Source organism: Salmo salar, chromosome 21, assembly GCF_965601325.2.
Source record: "Salmo salar chromosome 21, fSalSal1, whole genome shotgun sequence".
NCBI classification, from domain to species: Eukaryota; Metazoa; Chordata; class Actinopteri; order Salmoniformes; family Salmonidae; genus Salmo; species Salmo salar.
Genome location: NC_138311.1, coordinates 40,713,129 through 40,733,127, shown reverse-complemented (window position 1 = coordinate 40,733,127; position 19,999 = coordinate 40,713,129). Strand labels below are relative to the sequence as shown.

General features: G+C 41.8%; 1 protein-coding gene across 1 annotated transcript in view; it reads left to right on the top strand.

Moving 5' to 3' along the window:
• Nucleotides 1-19,722, top strand: part of LOC106582302 (ras-related protein Ral-B) — a 52,403-nt gene extending 32,681 nt beyond the window's left edge. The window contains exons 2-5 of the mRNA XM_014165252.2: nucleotides 16,462-16,682; nucleotides 17,050-17,258; nucleotides 17,597-17,774; nucleotides 17,969-19,722. Of these exons, the coding sequence (XP_014020727.1) occupies nucleotides 16,569-16,682; nucleotides 17,050-17,258; nucleotides 17,597-17,774; nucleotides 17,969-18,094 (627 nt within the window). The 5' untranslated portion in view covers nucleotides 16,462-16,568 and the 3' untranslated portion in view covers nucleotides 18,095-19,722. The remainder of the gene's footprint in view (nucleotides 1-16,461; nucleotides 16,683-17,049; nucleotides 17,259-17,596; nucleotides 17,775-17,968) is intronic.
• Nucleotides 19,723-19,999: the final 277 nt, after the last annotated feature.

The window sequence follows — 19,999 nt, the reverse complement described above, 5'->3', positions numbered from 1 at the left end:
AACTCTGGACAGTTGTGAGTGCTGCGCTCGTTGCTAATTATATTTACCGGGCTGCGCCCCGTGCGTCTTTTGTTTTGGGAACGTGTTTTCCCGAGTTGAATTTATGTGCGCCCTGTGCCTTTCGGCTTCTTGTGTTGTTCCCGTATTTTCTATTAAAACCCACTATTACTCCGGACCTCTGTCTCCTACACCTGACTCTGCCTCTCTACTGATCCTGGTAATCGTGACACCCTGCTTGTTTCATTTGAAGTCATGCACAGTTATCAGTTTATTATTTGGTTTATATTTCCCATTAATTGTCAGTTAGAGACACAGTAGTGCATTGGGACCCAAAAGCATAATCAGCGCTCTAACTCCTCCTCGGTCGTTAGGGCAAATCTGGTCTGTGATAGGAGAGGGGTTTTTCACAACTAGCTCGGCTATTTAGACTATTCTTTAGTAAGGTTGAATAGTCTATTGTTCAGGTATTAGCGCCCCTCCCCAACTTGCAACAAATTGTTGTTTCTCCCATCTTGTCCTTGCCCTCTTCCACGCGTCATTCTCCACCTGAGTAGCTCGCTTGTGCCTGTGCTGGCAGGATATGGCAGCATCTTCGGTTGTGCGTCAAGAATTCTTCATAGCAAGTTTGTATGAAGGTCTGGTTATTCACGGGAAAATTGTTATATGCTATGTAAGTACATTTGTGTCTTTTTTTCGAGAGCAAAACATTTTTATTTTCAATCAAAAATAATTGTTCTGAAAGGAAAAACGAGGCTTCAAAGTAAAAAAAATATATATTGCAATCAAATATTTTGTAATAGAGTGCAAAATGTTATGCATTTTATTCCCCAAAATTTTTTGGAGAACCAAAAATGTATTTGAAAACTAAACTCAAATTAATTTTGCTATCAACCACTTTCCATTTTGGCAATTTTTTGCGTGTCGGTTTGGCTACAACCAATACTGTTGAGCCTTTCTTACCAACACAAAGGAAGTCATAGCGGACACCTATGAAGAACTGTGTGATGATGGCATCTCAGGTAAGCAGCACTGGGCATTCTTCCGTACAACTTCTACATAGCTAGTAGTTAGCTCTTACGATTCAGTGTCGGTTCATAACATTCTACTATATTACTTACATACATACCGTAGAATGATAAATCATGCAATTAATATTCTCAAGCTAACCTAAAACATTTTAGCTACGAATGTCTGTTCTCACCATTTTCAGTTGAATTCATCCAACTTTCTTGCAACTCATAAGCAGGCCATGTCCTATTTGTTTCATAGTCGATATATAATCCTATTTCATGACAGTGTGACGGTTAGCTTTTTTTACAGAAGGATGAGAGCACACAATATGTCTGTCAGGGAATGCTATTCTGATATGTCAGATATAGAGTTAGACCAGAAAGTCAGAGCCATTAAGGCAAAGATGCCCCATGCAGGCTTTAGAATGGTCAAATGAGGTATCCAAGCCATGGGCCATTGTGTACAATGGCGAAGAGTTAGGGAGTCTTTGCAGCGTGTAGATGGTGCAGGTATCATTGCCAGAATGATCCAGCTTCGTTGCATTGCTCGGCAAAAATACTCTGTTCCTGCTCCCCTGCCTCTCGTCCACATTGATACAAGGTACTAAGATGTATAATGTCTCCATAAAATCTAAGTTATTTAAACTTTTTTATTTGTACTTATTCGTAGACAAATTTTCAATGATGTATTGGAGTTGATCTTCATCAACTGGTAATACAGAAATAATGAAGCAGGTTAATAGGTTAAACATTTCACTTTTAATTCCAATGCTTTTTTTCAAGATACAACGTTGTCATCTTTGGTGGTATAGATAGATTTTCAAGGAAGGTAAGTATATCATTTTGTATGCATATTGTATATTTCCCATCACCTAATGAACAACCACAATACCAGGCTGGTGTTAAGCGTAGGCTAACTCTTGTATAGATGTTCCATCTGGACACTGCGGCCAATAACAAAGCAGCAACTGCTTTTGGATACTTTATGGATGGAGTCAGCAGCAATGGATGGCCTTCAAGGTAAATATTGATATAGTAGAATTATAAAAATAATTACTTGTATTATGCATATTGTAACATCTTGTGAGGAGTTACTTTCTGTATAAAAACTACAAATACCTAGGTGTCTGGTTAGACTGTAAACTCTCCTTCCAGACTCATATTAAGCATCTCCAATCCAAAATTAAATCTAGAATCAGCTTCCTATTTTGCAATAAAGCATCCTTCACTCGTGCTGCCAAACATGCCCTCGTAAAACTGACTATCCTACTGATCCTTGACTTCGGCAATGTCATTTACAAAATAGTCTCCAACATTCTACTCAGCAAAATGGATGCAGTCTATCACAGTGCCATCCGTTTTTTCACCAAAGCCCCATATACTACCCACCACTGTGACCTGTATGCTCTCGTTGGCCCTGCCCTCGCTTCATATTCGTCGCCAAACCCACTGGCTCCAGGTCATCTATAAGTCTTTGCTAGGTAAAGCCCCGCCTTATCTCAGCTCACTGGTCACCATAGCAGCACCTACCCATAGCACACGCTCCAGCAGGTATATTTCACTGGTGACCCCCAAAGCCAATTCCGCCTTTCCTTCCAGTTCTCTGCTGCCAATGACTGGAACGAATTGCAAAAATCACTGAAGCTGGAGACTCATATCTCCCTCACTTAACTTTAAGCATCAGCTATCAGAGCAGCTTACAGATCATTGCACCTGTACATAGCCCATCTGTAAATAGCCCATCCAACTACCTCATCCCCAGTATCTCTACTTGCACATTCATTTGCTGCACATCTATCACTCCAGTGTTTATTTGCTAAATTTTTATTATTTTGCCACTACTGCCTATTTATTGCCTTACCTCCCTAATCTTACTTAATTTGCTAACGCTGTATATAGACTTTTCTATTGTATTATTGACTGTACGTTTGTTTATTCCATGTGTAACTCTGTTGTTGTTTGTGTTTCACTGCTTTGCTTTATCTTGACCAGGTCACAGTTGTAATTGAGAACTTGTTCTCTAATGGCTTACCTGGTTAAATAAAAGTTAAATAAAAAAATACAAAATAAAAAAACATTGAAATACAGATAGAGATGTAGTAGTCCCAGAGTTAATGATCCAAGGTCAGTTTTTGCATTTCACCTCCTGATGATTATGATGACTGACCGTGTTTAGAATAAAAAAAACAAAGCTTAATCATGCGCTCTATCTCTATCCATCTGTCTCTCGTCTACAGGTGTGTTTTGATATGAGAGAGGAAGCCAGTCCCGTCATAGCCACCTCACCCATAAGATTCGGGACGACTGGGAGCCCAAGGCTGATTAGGAGACACCGCTAGAGACACTATGGAATTGTGATGAACTGAGAGAATATTAGGGTAGCACTGTAATTCATTAATCATATGCTGTCTTCCCTGCTCCTCTGTTTTACCTCTTTCCTTTTCTGTCTTCTACACTCTCCCCACCTCTTTCTTCCTCTTTTTTTATAATGCACATCATATGTGCATTGAAGTACAGATTGAACTTGTATTTAGAATATTACAATTATAATATTTATAATGTATGTATTTATAACACCTGGATAATGAACTTTCAATAAAGCTTTTCACATTCTCCACTGGTTGAAATTAAGTATCTCATTGGAATACTACACCTATCCTGTGTCCTCAGATAAATGCAGATGAAGGGAGGTAGGTATGCATAGGTGTAGTGTACATTTTGTTTTACAAATCAGCCTTTACTTAAATCATGTTTCTAGTCTATTGCATAGTTACAATGTGGAATCATTGATTCCCAGGAGCAGGAGTGGTGAACAATGTTGAAGTGTATAATTGTAATACATACATGCAGACACAGCATCATTCAAAGAATGGAGTTTGATACACCTGGTTAAGGAGGACTGAAAAAGAATGTCTCAGAGATTCATACCTGAACAGCACCTTTTATTTGCCAAAGAAAAGTACATGATCAGTGAATATATTCAATGTACAGGCTACAATGTGGGCATCTCATTCGTGGTAATAACTACAGTACATGTATATAGGACTTGCATACTTGGCACAATAAAGTTATTGTATTCTACTCTATCCATAGGCTTCATTAATGCCATTTCAGATTTGAAGTCGATACAACAACTATGATAGCTGAGGTTCATCGATAGGTTCTGAACTAATATTCATACCAACATTTTTAGGGTCCATACACAGATCAGCTACATACTGTAGCTAGCTACACATCCATAGGCATACAGTTATTCTTATTCTCCACTACACAATAAGCAAATAAATAGTTAGCTAGCTATGTTACTTCAGCTGCATTGCATGGCAAAAATAAGCAAGGCATGCTAACACAACTGTACATTCAATTTGCAGTAAATGCTTTAGCTAGCTAGATTCTTTTCATCCACTGTTTCACAAGACGACAGCCTGGTTTGCTGGTTTTCTCAGGAATTAAACAACACGAATTACAAATTCATACTCATGTCATAACACTAGCTGGCTAATGTTAGCTAGTCAGCTAACTTGCTAAATAGTGATTTTCGTAAATTAACTTTATGACAAAAACATATGCACAATCGTTTGTCCCTACATTAACTAACACATTCCTCTCAATTGTAAATGTTTTGCTTGACTCATTATGACGTTATAACTACTTACATTTGCTCCCACCGTAATGTTTTGTCAGCCATCTTTGCTGAAGAATGTCACCAGGGACTGGTGGCCCGCGTCAAATTAGTCAGTGGAACCACTCGATATGATTGGTCATATAAAAACCTTGGGACCCAAATGCATAATGAGTGCTCTAACTCCCCCTTGAGGTGGTCTGGAGCAATGAAGCTGTGACGCTGGTTACCTCTAAGTCCCGCGGTGTAAGCTTGCAACTTTTAAAGGAGGGACCACTGTATAACACACTGGCTGAGGAACAGCACTACTCCCAATATAAGTGAACCCCAAATCAATGTAGTTCTCATCATATTTGCGCCTCTTCGATGGTCCAATGTCCCTGTCTGTTATCCGGTGCTTTCCCGGGTAAGGGGGCAGTAGCTCTTCGGCTGCATCAGATCCACAACTGTCAGTGTCCATGCTAGGTGGGCTAACAACAAATGTAGAATTACTGATGCTATCATTGGATGTGCTCGTGGAAGCAGAACAACTTGTGTCGTTGACAGGTGCCAGTGTAGTACTGCTGGTAGTAGCAGCTGGACGCGGCCCTTACTTTTTTTTAACCATTTATACATTTTCAAACAAACGGAATGAGCAGCAGCTACGTTTGGCTACATACGAACCGTTAGTGGAATTCCCGTGAGAGAATAACGGTTAATGTGATTTAGATGTTCATTTTTTGACTAGGCTACCTGTATTTGACATTGAGTTGTTATTTTGCTGAACACTAGATGGTTTGGTTTTATTTTTGGCAGTTAAATGAGGATACTCATTTTTTAAAAATGTTTATCACATTTTTATTTGGTGTATCCCTGACGGCATTACGCGTACCCCTGGGGGTATTTGCGCAGCCTCAAGCTGTCAGACACAGATGGACCAGTCAGATAGGCCTAGTACATCCTTACAGCCCTGTACTGTACTAGGCTGTATATATAGGTCAGGTAGAAGGCAGTGATTCCTGCTGGGGCCTGGCACGAGGGACCGACCTCCATTTAAACTTAGCTGAGACTTTCACTGACTGGCCGTGAAGTTAGAGGAAATGAAGAAGGGATCCCATGACTCGGACTCATTCACAAGCGAATCAGGGTTTGTTCTACAATGACATTATCCGTAATGATACTGTTAAAGTACTGTAATGTAGTGTAGATTAGGCAGTAGCATTGTATTGGTACAACATTTTAAACTGAGACCTAACTGAAAGTGAATGTGTGACAAACTAGGTTGAGTTGTAGTGTAACAGTTCCGCTTCTCTTGCCCTGTCTCATTGTGTGTTGGATGGAAGTTAGTAACACATGTACCTCCTGTTTAAAAGTGCTGAGTTCTGCAGTCAGCCAGAAGGGCCTGATGACTGCTGCCAGCCGGTGTGTCCTTCCTGTCAGTTCAGGGCTGCCTTTGTCAGTTGGCCTCCACGTTGCCATGGTTACTAGAAACAAAGACAAGAAGATACACTGGCGTAAAATATGTTACATCCCGTAAATGTAATAATGGCACTGGAGGAGATGGCTGCCGCTTTACAGTCTCCTAACCAATTGTGCTATTGTGTGTTTTTTTGCATTATTTGTAACTTATTTTGTACATGTTTCTGCCACCGTCTCTTAAGACCGAAAAGAGCTTCTAGATATCAGGACAGCGATTACTCACCTCATACTGGAAGAATATTTTTTCTTTAACGAGTCGGGGGTGAAGGATTTACTTCAGACACCCGACAAGGCCCAAATCCCTGTGAATCAGATGACATGGAGATATCGGGGACATACATCGGCGTGCCTTGTAAGGATCTGATGGCGAGTGGGTAATCTGCCTCTACCATCTGTACTATTAGCCAATGTACAATCATTGGATAACAAAATAGACAAACTACAATCACAAATATCCTACCAATGGGACATTAAAAACTGTAATATATGTTTCACAGAGTCGTGGCTGAACGACGACATGAATAACATACAGCTGGCGGGTTTTACGCTGCATCGGCAGGATAGAACAGCCGCCTCCGGTAAGGCAAGGGGTGGTGGTCTGTGTATGTTTATAAACAGCTGGTGCATGAAATCTAATAGTAAGGAAGTCTCAAGGTTTTGCTCGCCTGAGATAGAGTATCTAATGATAAACTGTAGGCCACACTATTTACCAAGCAAGTTGTCTATATTCTTCGTAGCTGTCTATTTACCACCACAAACCGATGCTGGCACTGAGACCGCACTCAATGAGCTGTATACGGCTATAAGCAAACAGAAAAATGCTCATCCAGAGGCTGCGCTCATAGTGGCCGGGGACTTTAATGCAGGGAAACTCATCCGTTTTACCTAATTTCTACCAGCATGTTAAATGTGCAACCAGAGGGAAAAAAACTCTAGACCACCTTTACTCCACACACAGAAACGTGTACAAAGCTCTCCCTCGCTCTCCATTTGGCAAATCTGACCATAATTCTATCCTGATTCCTGCTTACAAGCAAAAAAAACTCAAGCAGGAAGCACCAGTGACACGGTCAGATGACACAGATGCTAAGCTACAGGACTGTTTTGCTAGCACAGACTGGAATATGTTACGGGATTCTTCCGATGGCATTGAGGAGTACACCACATCAGTCACTGGCATCATCAATAAGTGCATTGATGACGTCGTCCCCACAGTGACTGTACGCACATACCCCAACCAGACAAATAACATTTTATTTGAAAATAACTCTACTTCTGCCCTAGCCCCCGAGTCAGTGGAGTTTTATCTTGACATTAGGCCGACATGTCCCAGCAGTATAGCCTAGGCCCAGCTGACCGTAGCCCGTAGCTGACTGTGACGCCCCACAGCAATACATCTGCTATAATCTATTTATTATGGAGCCTGTGTGTGTCAGTATTTCTCATGTATCACTTTGGTAATAATCAACTAACCTAATGAAGTTATTAGTTTTCCTCTGTAGATAAATTATTACTTAACTGTGGCCAAGTGTGCATTAAAACACTTGAGTGTCCAGATGCATGTTAATCAATATACGCAACAGTAATGAAACATTTGTTTTGTGTCATTTTCACCATTTGGATTTAAAATTCTCTATCCCGGATCCCATTCATTTGACTGGCAGCTAGTCAAACAGTAATATGCACAGTTTAGTGAAATAGTGTTTTGTGTTTGTTTATGTTACGCTGACATGTTTGCTGGAGACATTCACATGAAGCTGGGAAAGTTGTGACTGAAGTCCCCCGAGGCAGGACAGAAAAGAGAGGGAAAGTCAGAAAAGAGAGGGAAAGAGAGGGGGATGGGGAGGGGTAAAGATATGTCAAAGTGGGTTGGGTGACATGCAGAGGCTTCGGAAATAGACTTAAGACTGGCTTACTGCTCTGCCTTAACAGTGAACAGCTGTTTCTTATCTTTGTGTGCTGACTGTATGATAAATTGATTCCTGTTGATCTTTTCTTCTGTCTGTCATGTGCGTGTAGTGTGCTCAGTTTTTGAATGGAAATGTCTGTCTTCAGGGCTCAGACACACCAATAGCATTTGCTGGCCGAGAGTATTTAGCACCTCTGAACATAATTTGCTAACCGAGTGGGCACCGATTTTACATGTAGAATCATGTTTGGCAGTCAGAAGTCTGCAGCGGGTGGTCCCTAAAACACAGAGCGCTGAACAATCGGCAGAAGAACACTAGATCCACATTCGGTGCGATGTGTGTGAGCCTTTACTCAGAAACCAAGCCGAAGTAGCAAAGTGTCATGACATGCCTCCACATTACCCATAAGCACTCAATTATGTTGCGCCGGATGTCATGTATTTCAATGGGGATGTCCACAACCGAGTGGAATCTCCATGCCCCCTTGCGTTTGAAGGATCCATTGCGAGACGGACTCCATATATATTCTAAATTTTTTTTGACTTTACGTTGTCTTCAGACCAGCAAGAGTCTGTTACCAAACCACAGAAGAAGATGTTTTCGGTGAAGGCTTAATGGGATAGCTAGCAACTTGTTAACAATTACCCATTGCTATAAGTGAGTACTATATTAATAGTAATATTAAATAATACACTTTGGCTGCTATGCCAATTATATTATAACTGTTGCCTCACTTTTTTTTCTCCCTAATATCCAATTGGTAGTTACAGTCTTGTCCCATCACTGCAACTCCTGTACGGACTCATTAGAGGCTAAGGTTGAGAGCCTTGTGTCCTCCGAAACACGACCATGCCAAGCTGCACTGCTTCTTGACACACTGCTCGCTTAACCCAGAAGCCAGCCGCACCAATGTGTCAGAGGAAACGGCGTACAACTGGCGACCGAAGTCAGCTTGCAGGCGCCCAGCCCGCTACAAGGAGTCGTTAGAGCGCGATGGGACAAGGACATCCAGGCCGGCCAAACCTTCCCCTAACCTGGACGACACTGGGCCAATTGTGCACTGCCTCATGGGTCTCCCGGTCATGGCTGGCTGTGACACAGCCTGGGATCGAACCCAGGGCTGTATTGATGCCTCAAGCACTGTGATGCAGTGCCTTAGACCTCTGCGCCACTCAGGAGGCCGTGATGTTAGTTTTTGATGATAATTATTAGATATAGGTCGTTAGCTACAGTGGTATCTTCAACCTAGGCTAGCTTTTAGGTAGCTAGCTGCTCTGCAGTGCAAGCTAGCTTGACTTGCTGTAAAGTTAGAGAAACAAGTTGAGGAAAAATTAACAAAACATGTTTTATTATCACCTGAAACAATCTATTATATATCATGTCTTGAATAAAAAGATCATATTTTGCAATCTCCCAAAATAAATGCGATCTCTGACGAGAGATGGGCTCACCTCCATCTTGCGTACGGCCTAATGAAATACGTCACAATGTAAACCGGGCATCAATTTTACAGCAGTTATAGTTCATGTGTTTACCTGTACACCCAGAACAATTTGTTTTGTATAATTGTGTCAGATGCTCGATTAAATTCTTCGGGAAGATGTGTTAGAAAATGTACTAATGAGACTAGTGAAGTCTCCACCCCTCTAAACGGAAACATTTCTGCCAGTTTGGGGCAAGTCTATTGCAAATCAATGGGCTAAATGTCCCCTTGAAATGATCAGTGACAAAATCAGCGTACTGGAACCAAGTTCCTCATTAGTCATTGCATCCCACAGTCTGTCGACAGATGCTACAACCATTTATGTTATGTGTATGTGTCAACAAGACATTACCTGTACTGGGGTGGGGTGGAGGTTGTCATGTTAACCAGCTAAGCTTGGCTGTGGCCATGCCCCTAAGGGAGGGAGGGGTAGAGTGGAGAGAGAAAGTGGTGTGTCAGTAGGCTATCCTACACAGAAGCAGGACGGACAGGGCTTGGTCCCTTCCTTGACAAAGCCTTCACAACAGTGTGAAGGGAGTTGTTACAGTATATTACAGGATGCAGTTAATTTTCCAGCTCCAATTTATCATCATTACAGTGACTCTGTATATAGCCGCGGGAAGAAGTTTTGGGGTGGGGGGTGGGGGTGCTGTGTTTGTTTTGCTCTAAAATGCTATTTGGAGAACAGCAAAAACACAACCAAAAAATGTCCCCCAGACAGTATCACAGCAGTATTAGGTTTACAGTATATTAGGTTTAAAGGTCTGTGGAATGGTGTGTACAATATACTACTCAACCTCGTCATACATAGGCTACATTGACTCATTTAGCCTGCTTGTGGAACAGTGCATACAGTGCAACATGAAATAGATGCATAATACTCTCTATCAAGGCCGACTTCAAATACCGACGTCAATGTAAAAGTAACCAGAGCATAAAACAGCTGACTGCAAATGCAAACTATGCCAGATAAATCCTACACATGCATTGAAATAAGGCATACATCAAAAGAATTGACTAAGGCCTACAATTGACAACGACAAGACAAATGAACTCGACCAAGGAATGAAGACAATTCTACACGTTAAGGCCGCACCCGTGATTCAGTACCGCTGAATGGACAGCACCTCGGTACAGGTAGGCATAGTGGAGCTCCGTGGAATGTGGCTGAATGGACAGTGTCTCTGTCTAGTAGCCAGCTAGAATTAGGCTATTCAGTTTGTGGGCAATTAGACATTTTATGGGCACAGTTTAGTAGCCTACAATGCTTTATATGAAAATCCTAACTGCACACATATCTTTAGAAATTGTAGGATCAATTGTAAGTTGCAGACCCCCTGCTATATGAAGTCACCCTTGTGGAACGGTGCATACAGTGTAATTGTCTCGTGCGCTTCCCACCAAAATTGTTGCTCTGCATTGAGAGATGTTCATTATAATGTGTGCATCCAGTTCATTTTTGTATTTTCCTGTCTGCATTATTCACTAGAAAATGGAAACATTCTGCGAATATTGAAGCATTGTATCAACAAGGTGTTTCTGAGAATATTGAAACATTGTATAAAGGAGCAAGGCGGCTCAGAGAACATTGAAACGTTTGTATCAACAAGACCACTCCAAGAATATTAATATTGCAACATAGTAGCCAACGCAGAGGCAGCTTGTCTCTTTCTGATATTATTGTGTTGCCTACACAGCATCTGGGTGCTCACTATATACAAAAAACAGCCCTACATCCACACTCTAGCTAAATTATGTTTAATTACGTTTTGCCAGCAAGATTGATCTGTTAGAATCTCATTTTAATTCAGGAAGATGGACAAGCGAGACTAAGAGGTGGAAATGCATTATACCAGATGCAGGTATACTACAGTGGCTAGAAAAAGTATGTGAACCTTTTGAAATACCTGGAATTCTGCATAAATTAGTCATAAAATCTGATCTTCATCTAGGTCACACCAATGGACAAACAGTCTGCTTAAACTAATAACACAGAAACAATTATACGTTTTCATGTCTTTATTGAACACACCGTGTAAACATTCACAGTACAGGGTGGATAAAGTATGTGAAACCTTGGATTTATAACTGGTTGACCCTCCTTTGGCAACAATTACCTCAACAAAACGTTTTCTGTAGTTGGGGATCAGACCTGCACAACAGTCAGTTTGGACCATTCCTCTTTACAAAACTGTTTCAGTTTCAGTTCAGCAATATTCTTGGGATTTCTGGTGTGAACTGCTCTCTTGAGGTCATGCCACAGCATCTCAATCGGGTTGAGGTCAGGACTCTGACTGGGCCACTTAGGAAGGCGTATTTTCTTCTGTTGTTGATTTACTTCTGTGTTTGGGGTGGTTGTCCTGTTGCGCTTCAAAAAGCAGACAGATAGCCCAACATTCTCCTGCAAAATGACTTGATAAACTTGGGAATTCATTTTTCCGTTGATGGTAGCAAGCTGTCCAGGACCTGAGGCAGCAAAGCAGCCCCAAACCAAGATTCTCCCTACACCATACTTTACAGTTGGGATAAGGTTTTGATGTTGGCGTATTGTGCCTTTTTCTCTCCACATGTTCCACAGTGTTGTGTGTTCCTTCCAAACAACTCAACTGTAGTTTCATCTGTCTACTGAATATTTGGCAGTAGCGCTGTGGAACATCCAGGTGCACTTTTGCAAACTTCAGACGTGCAGCAATGTTTTCTTTTAGACAGCAGTGGCTTCTTCCGTGGTGTCCTCCCATGAACACCATTCTTGTTTCATGTTTTACGTATCGTAGACTCGTCAACAGAGATGTTAGCGTGTTCCAGAGATTTCTGTAAGTCTTTAGCTGACACTCTAGGATTCTTCTTAACTTCATTGAGCATTCTGCGCTGTGCTCTTGCAGCCATAATTGCAGGACGGACACTCCTAGGGAGAGTAGCAACAGTGCCGATCTTTCTCCATTTACAGACTATTTTTCTTACCGTGGACTGATGAGCATCAAGGCTTTTAGAGATACTTTTGTAACCCTTTCCAGCTTTATGCAAGTCAACAATTCTTAATCTTAGGTCTTTTGAGATCTTTTTTGTTCTAGGCATGGTTCACATCAGGCAATGCTTCTTGTGAATAGCAAACTCAAATTTTGTGAGAGTTCTTTATAGGGCAAGGCAGCTCTAACCAACATCTCCAATCTCGTCTCATTGATTGGACTCCTGGTTAGCTGACTCCAATTAGCTTTTGGAGAAGTCATTAGCCTAGGGGTTCACATACTTTTTCCAACCTACACTGTGAATGTTTAAATGATGTATTCAATATAGACAAGAAAAATACAATAATGTGTGTTATTAGTTTAAGCAAACTGTTTGTCTATTGTTGTGACTTAGATGAAGATCAGGTCAGATGACCAATTTATGCAGAAATCAAATAAAATTGTATTAGTCACATGCGCCGAATACAACAGGTGTAGAGCTTACAGTGAAATGCTTACTTAGGAGCCCCTAACCAACAATGCAGTTTCAAAAAAATAAAAGTAACAAATAATTAAAGAGCAGCAGTAAACTAACAATAGCGAGACTATATACAGGGGGGTACCAATACAGAGTCAATGTGCGGGGGCACCAGTTAGTTGAGGAAGTATGTACATGTAGGTAGAGTTAAAGTGACAATGCATAGATGACAACAGAGAGTAGCAGTGTTTTAAAGAGGGGGTGAGGGGGGCACTGCAAATAGTCTGGGTAGCCAGTTGACTAGATGTTCAGGAGTCTTATGGCTTGGGGTAGAAGCTGTTTAGAAGTATCTTGGACCTAGACTTGGCGCTCCAGTACCACTTGCCGTGAGGTAGCAGAGAGTACAGTCTATGACTAGGGTGGCTGGAGTCTGTCAATTTTAGGGCCTTCCTCTGACACCGCCTGGTATAGAGGTCCTGGATGGCAAGAAGCTTGGCCCCAGTGATGTACTGGGCCATACGCACTATCCTCTATTGTGCCTTGCGGTCGGATGCCGAGCAGTTGCCATACCAGGCAGTGATGCAACCAGTCAGGATGCTCTCAATGGTGCAGCTGTAGAACCTTTTGAGGATCTGAGGACCCATGCCAAATCTTTTCAGTCTCTTGAGGTGGAATAGATTTTGTTGTGCCCTCTTCACGACTGTCTTGGTGTGCTTGGACCATGTGAGTTTGTTGGTGATGTGGACACGAAGGAACTTGAAGCTCTCAACCTGCTCCACTGCAGCCCCGTCAATGAGAATGGGGGCGTGCTCGGTCCTCTTTTTCCTGTAGTCCACAATCATCTCCTTTGTCTTGATCACGTTGAGGGAGAGGTTGTTGTTCTGGCACCACATGTTCAGGTCTCTGACCACCTCCCTATAGGCTGTCTCTTCATTGTCGGTGATCAGGGCAACCACTGTTGTGTCATCGGCAAATGTATTGATGGTGTTGGAGTCGTGGGTGACCGTGCATTCATGAGTGAACAGGGAGTACAGGAGGGGACTGAGCACATACCCCTGGGGGCCCCTGTGTTGAGGATCAGCGTGGCGGATGTGTTGTTACCTACCCTTACCACCTGGGGGCGGCCCCTCAGGAAGTCCAGGATCCAGTTGCAGGGGGAGGTGTTTAGTCCCAGGTTCCTTAGCTTATTGATGAGCTTTGAGGGCACTATGGTGTTGAACGCTGAGCTGTAGTCAATGAATTGCATTCTCACATAGGTGTTCCTTTTGTCAAGGTGGGAAAGGGCAGTGTGGAGTGCAATAGAGATGGCATCATCTGTGGATCTGTTGGGGCTGTATGCAAATCCAGGTAATTCCAAAGGGTTCACACTTGCCACTGTACATGTAGGGATGCTGACGTAGGCCTACAGAAAGAAGTTAAAAATATTAGGTAATCATTCATTATTTGCATTCTCAATTATCATTCTGTCACTGCATGGGAATACACATTTGTTATAGCCTAAAATTGTTATTGTCTTTGAAGCCAAAAACAAGACATGTATTTTGAGGAAATGTTCTAAATAGCAAGTTGTTCAGTTTATTTTCATACCGATAGGCTTAGGTGAAACCAAAATTGCAGTAGCCCATTGGGTGAATAAATTAAAATAACAATTAGGCTCACAGCTATCACAACCTATATTTTAATAGCAAATTAAAGGCGTGTGGTTTTGAATGGCCACCAAAAAGGTGGGCTCCCCACTTCCCAATTAAATTAACCCCTGGCTATCAGATTACAACAAGGTTTACTAGGCCAAGTTCAAATGCTGACATCAAATTCAAAGCAATTGTCACACTGCCTAAACCTCTGACCAGCAAATCAAATGGCACTGTCTCTGCCCTCTAAAAGTGACAGAAAAGGGGCACAGGCTGGCAGCAATGCTCAACATGGTCCTAAAGTCAGCCAATACGGTAAACAGCCATTGAATTTTAATCGTGATTGAAAAAAATGTTGTCTACTTTTTGTTGTTGTTGCCTACCCACATAATGCCCCTACTGGGGGAGGAGGGTGGGGGAGCTGAGAAAATGTGTTGTTGGGGGGGTGGGGCTATGATGCTGTATGAGGGTAGTTGTTGAAACATTTGGAGATTACTTCACTTGTGCTTGGTCAATGTGTGTTGGAGAGTTGCCTAAAAAAAAGTTAAATCTACTGTTTCCATGACTCTTTCTATTGATAACTCCCAGTTTGACACTGCTATAAGAATTTCTGGAACTGTTCTCACTGAAGCTCAAAGGCCATGATTGTTAAAATATATGGCAGACGATATGTTATTAAACAGCCTTGTCAAGGGATATCAAGTTGGCCAGAGCATATTATAATTTCACCCACTGAACTAGTTTGACATAATGTCTCTTGGCACTAAAAGTCACCTGACAGCAACTGCACAGTGTTCTGTGTATGCAAAGCTATTTCCCTGCCCTGAACGTGTCTGTCTCTTTCTGAGGTTTTCTATGAGTTAGGCTGTCCTTAAGAGGGATTTATCGTATTTCAAAATGACACCCAACAGTAGTAGGCATGATGGCTTGATATCATCATACAGATTTTCATATCATCATATTGTCTTTCATCCCGGGATTTACAGTATTACCAGCATAGCACACAAGGGGGTGCTAAAAAGGCAAGAAATGCCCATTGGGCCTAGATTACCAGAATGCTAACACAATTAGAACAAACTAATAGCGAAATCACAAATGCTAACGAGCAAAAGCGAAATAAACTAAATTGCAAAGACAGGCAAATCCAGCTTATAAAGTTATACAAGCATAGCCAGTAGCTACCGTCATTTTTGGATAGTGTGGACATTTACAAGTGAAAGTGAATGAGCGAAATTGTGCAAATGAACAAAGTTGTGATGCAAGCTTTTCTGAAGGAAGAGCAACATGTGCAGAGGGGAGAAGAATGGCGGAGAATAAAACACTAGTAGGAAGCACAGGGGAAAAATTGCAACTGTACATATAACTCATCTAGAGCTCCTTCACTTCTGCCAGAAAGCCATTCTAATATTTCTAATGGCAAACATTTAGTAGGAAATTGCATAAAAGTGTAACTTCATCACCTCATGTGCACTGCACAACAGAGACACGCCGATAGATATAGAAGGTTATGGACTCACCGGCTCCCGCTTTCTCTTGTTGTGCTATTTACAAACACGTGACTGGCTCAACTGTTCTACGGAACTACAGTAAGCTTCATAATGTAAAATAATGTGACAGGTGAAATGAAGAACGTAATCTACTTTCTCTGTTAACGTATTGCACCAGTTGACTGCGGGTATTAACTTAAAAAGTAGCTACGAATATTTCCATTTATTGGAGAACTTCAGAGAAATAGTTTTGATGGTATTGAAAAACCGTCCTGTGTCTTTTTCCAGATTCCACAGTATACGGAATATACAATATACCGCCCAAGCCTTGTAGACTGTTGACTGGGCCTTGTGTGTAGTACTGTGTGTAATATCAATATTGTTTGTTTTTATGTGTTTTACTCACTGTCTAACTGTTGTGCCCTCTGTGTCCACAGGTGGTGTCAGTGAGTGTTTTGAGCATAGTGACGGTGTGTGTGTGTGTGTGTGTGTGTGACGGTGTGTGTGTGTGTGAGACGGTGTGTGTGTGAGACAGAGACCAGCGATGGCTGCCAGTAAGAATAAGACCCAGAGTTCTCTGGCCCTGCACAAGGTCATCATGGTGGGCAGTGGTGGTGTGGGCAAGTCTGCACTCACACTGCAGTTCATGTACGACGAGGTGAGAACATGCGCACACACACACTTAGCTCAACTCATTGCATAGCTACAGCAGTATTGACACGGTTCATGCTCACACAAACTGAGCATTCCATGTTTGCTAGCCTGTCACACATCATTGTTACATTGTGTTGAACCCTGTTATCTAACTTGACAAGAATTAAATAAAAGTTCACATTACCCAAAGTTCAACTGTTTCCCGTTAAGTTCTGTGACACAATGACTGTGTGGTTGAGGTGTTCGTCTTGGTCCTCTGTCCAGTTTGTGGAGGACTACGAGACACCAAGGCAGACGGCTACATACTATCTGCCTAACGTAGTCTTGTCTGCTGGAGACATTATGACGGTTCTGTGGTTTCCTCCTCCTAGTTCGTAGAGGACTACGAGCCCACTAAGGCAGACAGCTACAGGAAGAAGGTAGTGCTGGATGGAGAGGAGGTCCAGATCGATATCCTGGACACGGCTGGACAGGAGGACTATGCTGCTATCAGAGACAACTACTTCAGGAGTGGAGAGGGCTTCCTGCTAGTCTTCTCCATCACAGAACACGAGTCTTTCACAGCCACTGCAGAGTTCAGGTTGGTGATCCTTCATTAGTTAGCATGTATGGCAGTGATGACAGTCATATGGCGGTGAGTCAGATTGGAGAGTCACAATGACAGTAACGATAGAAGACCCAAGCCGTGATTAGTGTGTGTGTGTGTGTGTGTGTGTGTGTGTGTACGTGTGTGTGTGTGTGTGTGTGTGTGTGTGGCTGTGTGTGGCTGTGTGTGTGTGTGTGTGTGTGTGGCTGTGTGTGTGTTTCTATGATTTCCTGCTTGCAAGAAGAGGTGCATGCATCTAGGACCTGTGTACCTTAAATGCTTGTTTGTGGATGTACAATCCTAATAAGTCTTTATAATGTGTGTTTTTTTAGAGAGCAGATCCTGCGTGTGAAAGCGGAAGAGGATAAGATTCCTCTGTTGGTGGTGGGGAACAAGTCTGACTTGGAGGACCGCAGACAGGTGTCTGTAGACGAGGCCCGAGCCAAGGCAGAGGAGTGGGGGGTGCAGTACGTGGAGACATCAGCCAAGACGCGAGCCAACGTCGACAAGGTACAGTCACTGTGTGTGTTTGTGTGTATGGGTGGGTGGGTGGGTGTGTTTATAATTACATATTGCAGACAATTCTCTTCTATATGTCATTTTCAAGGTGGTCAAGTGATTCAGAAATAGTGGTGGACTATCACTTGAGTAATTGTCTGTTTAGGTAAGTGTGTGTGGTAACATGGTTCCTTTTCATTCTCAAGGTATTCTTTGACCTGATGCGGGAGGTGCGGGGAAAGAAGATGTCGGAAAACAAGGACAAAAACAGCAAGGGGAAGCACAAGAATAAGAACAAGAAGAGTTTCAAAGAGCGATGCTGTTTACTCTGAATGCAACATGGACCTTTACAACACAAAACACCACGATCTATCGTTACGCTGAGGAACCAACTTGATCAGAATCACAGAGCATCCATCCTCGCGTTGAGTTGAAATATGTGTCTGTTAGTTTTGAATCTGGCCACATTAGTGTTGTTTAGCAGGTGTGGGGTCAGTTCTATTTAAACTGTCAATTCCAGAAGTTAACTAATATTCCAATTGCAATTTTGCTCATTGCTTTTCAATACAGAAAATTGGAATTTCAGTTTACTTGTTGAAGTGAAATGGACATTCTTTCCAACCCAGGGGTTTACCACATTCTCAACCACTGTTTTTGCATCTAAAACTTAAGCTTTGATAGATATTCTGACTGTTTATTGTTTTTAATGGAAGGTGACCACTGTTCTACGACTTGGACTGCAATGCTTGACGTCTCCCCTGATAACAACAACCCAATTACCAAACTGCCCCAAACATTATTTTAGTCTAGAACGTGCATGGGGATTTTAATCCAGAATGGGAATGGATCTGTGAATAGGTTCAGTCAAGGACAGAAATGTAGCGAAACTCTATTCAATACTTTTCATTGATGTCTGTATATGTGGTATGAACATCAGACTAAGCTTTGTTTGTTAATTAACAAAACAATGATATTTACTAGTTAGTAAGAGTTGGGGACTAGGACTGAACATGTCATTGTTTCCTCTACAATAGGATAAAGCAATTGTCAATCAAGAAGGCTCATCGTCTTAGGATTCAAAGCACATGTGATATTATTAGGGCCAGTCAGTTTACATTGTCAGGAAAAACTCCTGTCCCTGATCTAAGTATGATGGATTTTGAAGTGTGAAGTTGTAAGAGTTTACTAACCAGAGGTCCTGTGGTAATGAACAGGCAGTGTTTCTGGAGCCCCCTGCTGGCATTCCTTGGTAAATAAAGGAACTGAAAATGGAACTGCCGCCACATCCATTAGTCCTTTAGATATGGGTCAGTTGGCACCATAACCATCAGCCAGTCACCTTCTGCTTTGGGTTATTAATATTTGTACTTATTTGGGGTTTTATTCAAATGCTTTTTTGTAGAAAGTGCACTACATTGTTTCCAATACCTTAAAAAAAATAACTGTTCAGAGTTCCCATGCTAGAGAATGCAAAAGCAGTTTGTGCCATCAACATAAGGATAACATGATATCGCCTACCAACTAATCACTACTCTCTATATAGATAATGTTTGTTAATTAACTGAGTGAATGTATGTGCATCAGACAACAGTTGATACTTCTGGTTCCTTTGTGTCCGTGTGAATGAACCCTGGGTCATGTTATTTGGCACCAAATGGAAGAAAATTGACTGAAACAGGAAGGGACTTTTTTGTTGTTGCTGAAAAACATTGTGCCCTAATGAACGCCACTCTGGTGAGGGACACAGTTTGTTTGCTGTTATTGTTGGATCAGTCACTGTTCTGCCCTACAACAGTAAAGTAATATTTCCAACAACTGTCCTAACTGTTCTGCTCTTTTATAAAAATGTGTGTCCTCTTCTGTTGTTTTAAAGCTAGTCTACTATTGCTAGGTTTTTCACTGTCTTCTGAACAAAAAAAGACTTCAAAATGTTGCCAAATAAATGCTTTTTTCTTTGTAATATTGGTGTGGTCTTCTTAAAGTAAAATTGTCAATACAGTGTGTAAAATGTATTTCATTCAACCAAATGGGAGTAGACAATATTTCCTTTTGATGTACTTTTTTTTAATGTATATTTGGAAATGCATACTAGTATTCCAGTACTTGATAAACCTCTCAACTGTGTTTCTGATTGCATACATGTGCCGTTATTTCGATGGATACATGTCACGTGTTATGATGATGCAAAAAACAGGGCTCTACAACCCTGTTCCTATGGACCTGCAGTCCTGTAAGAT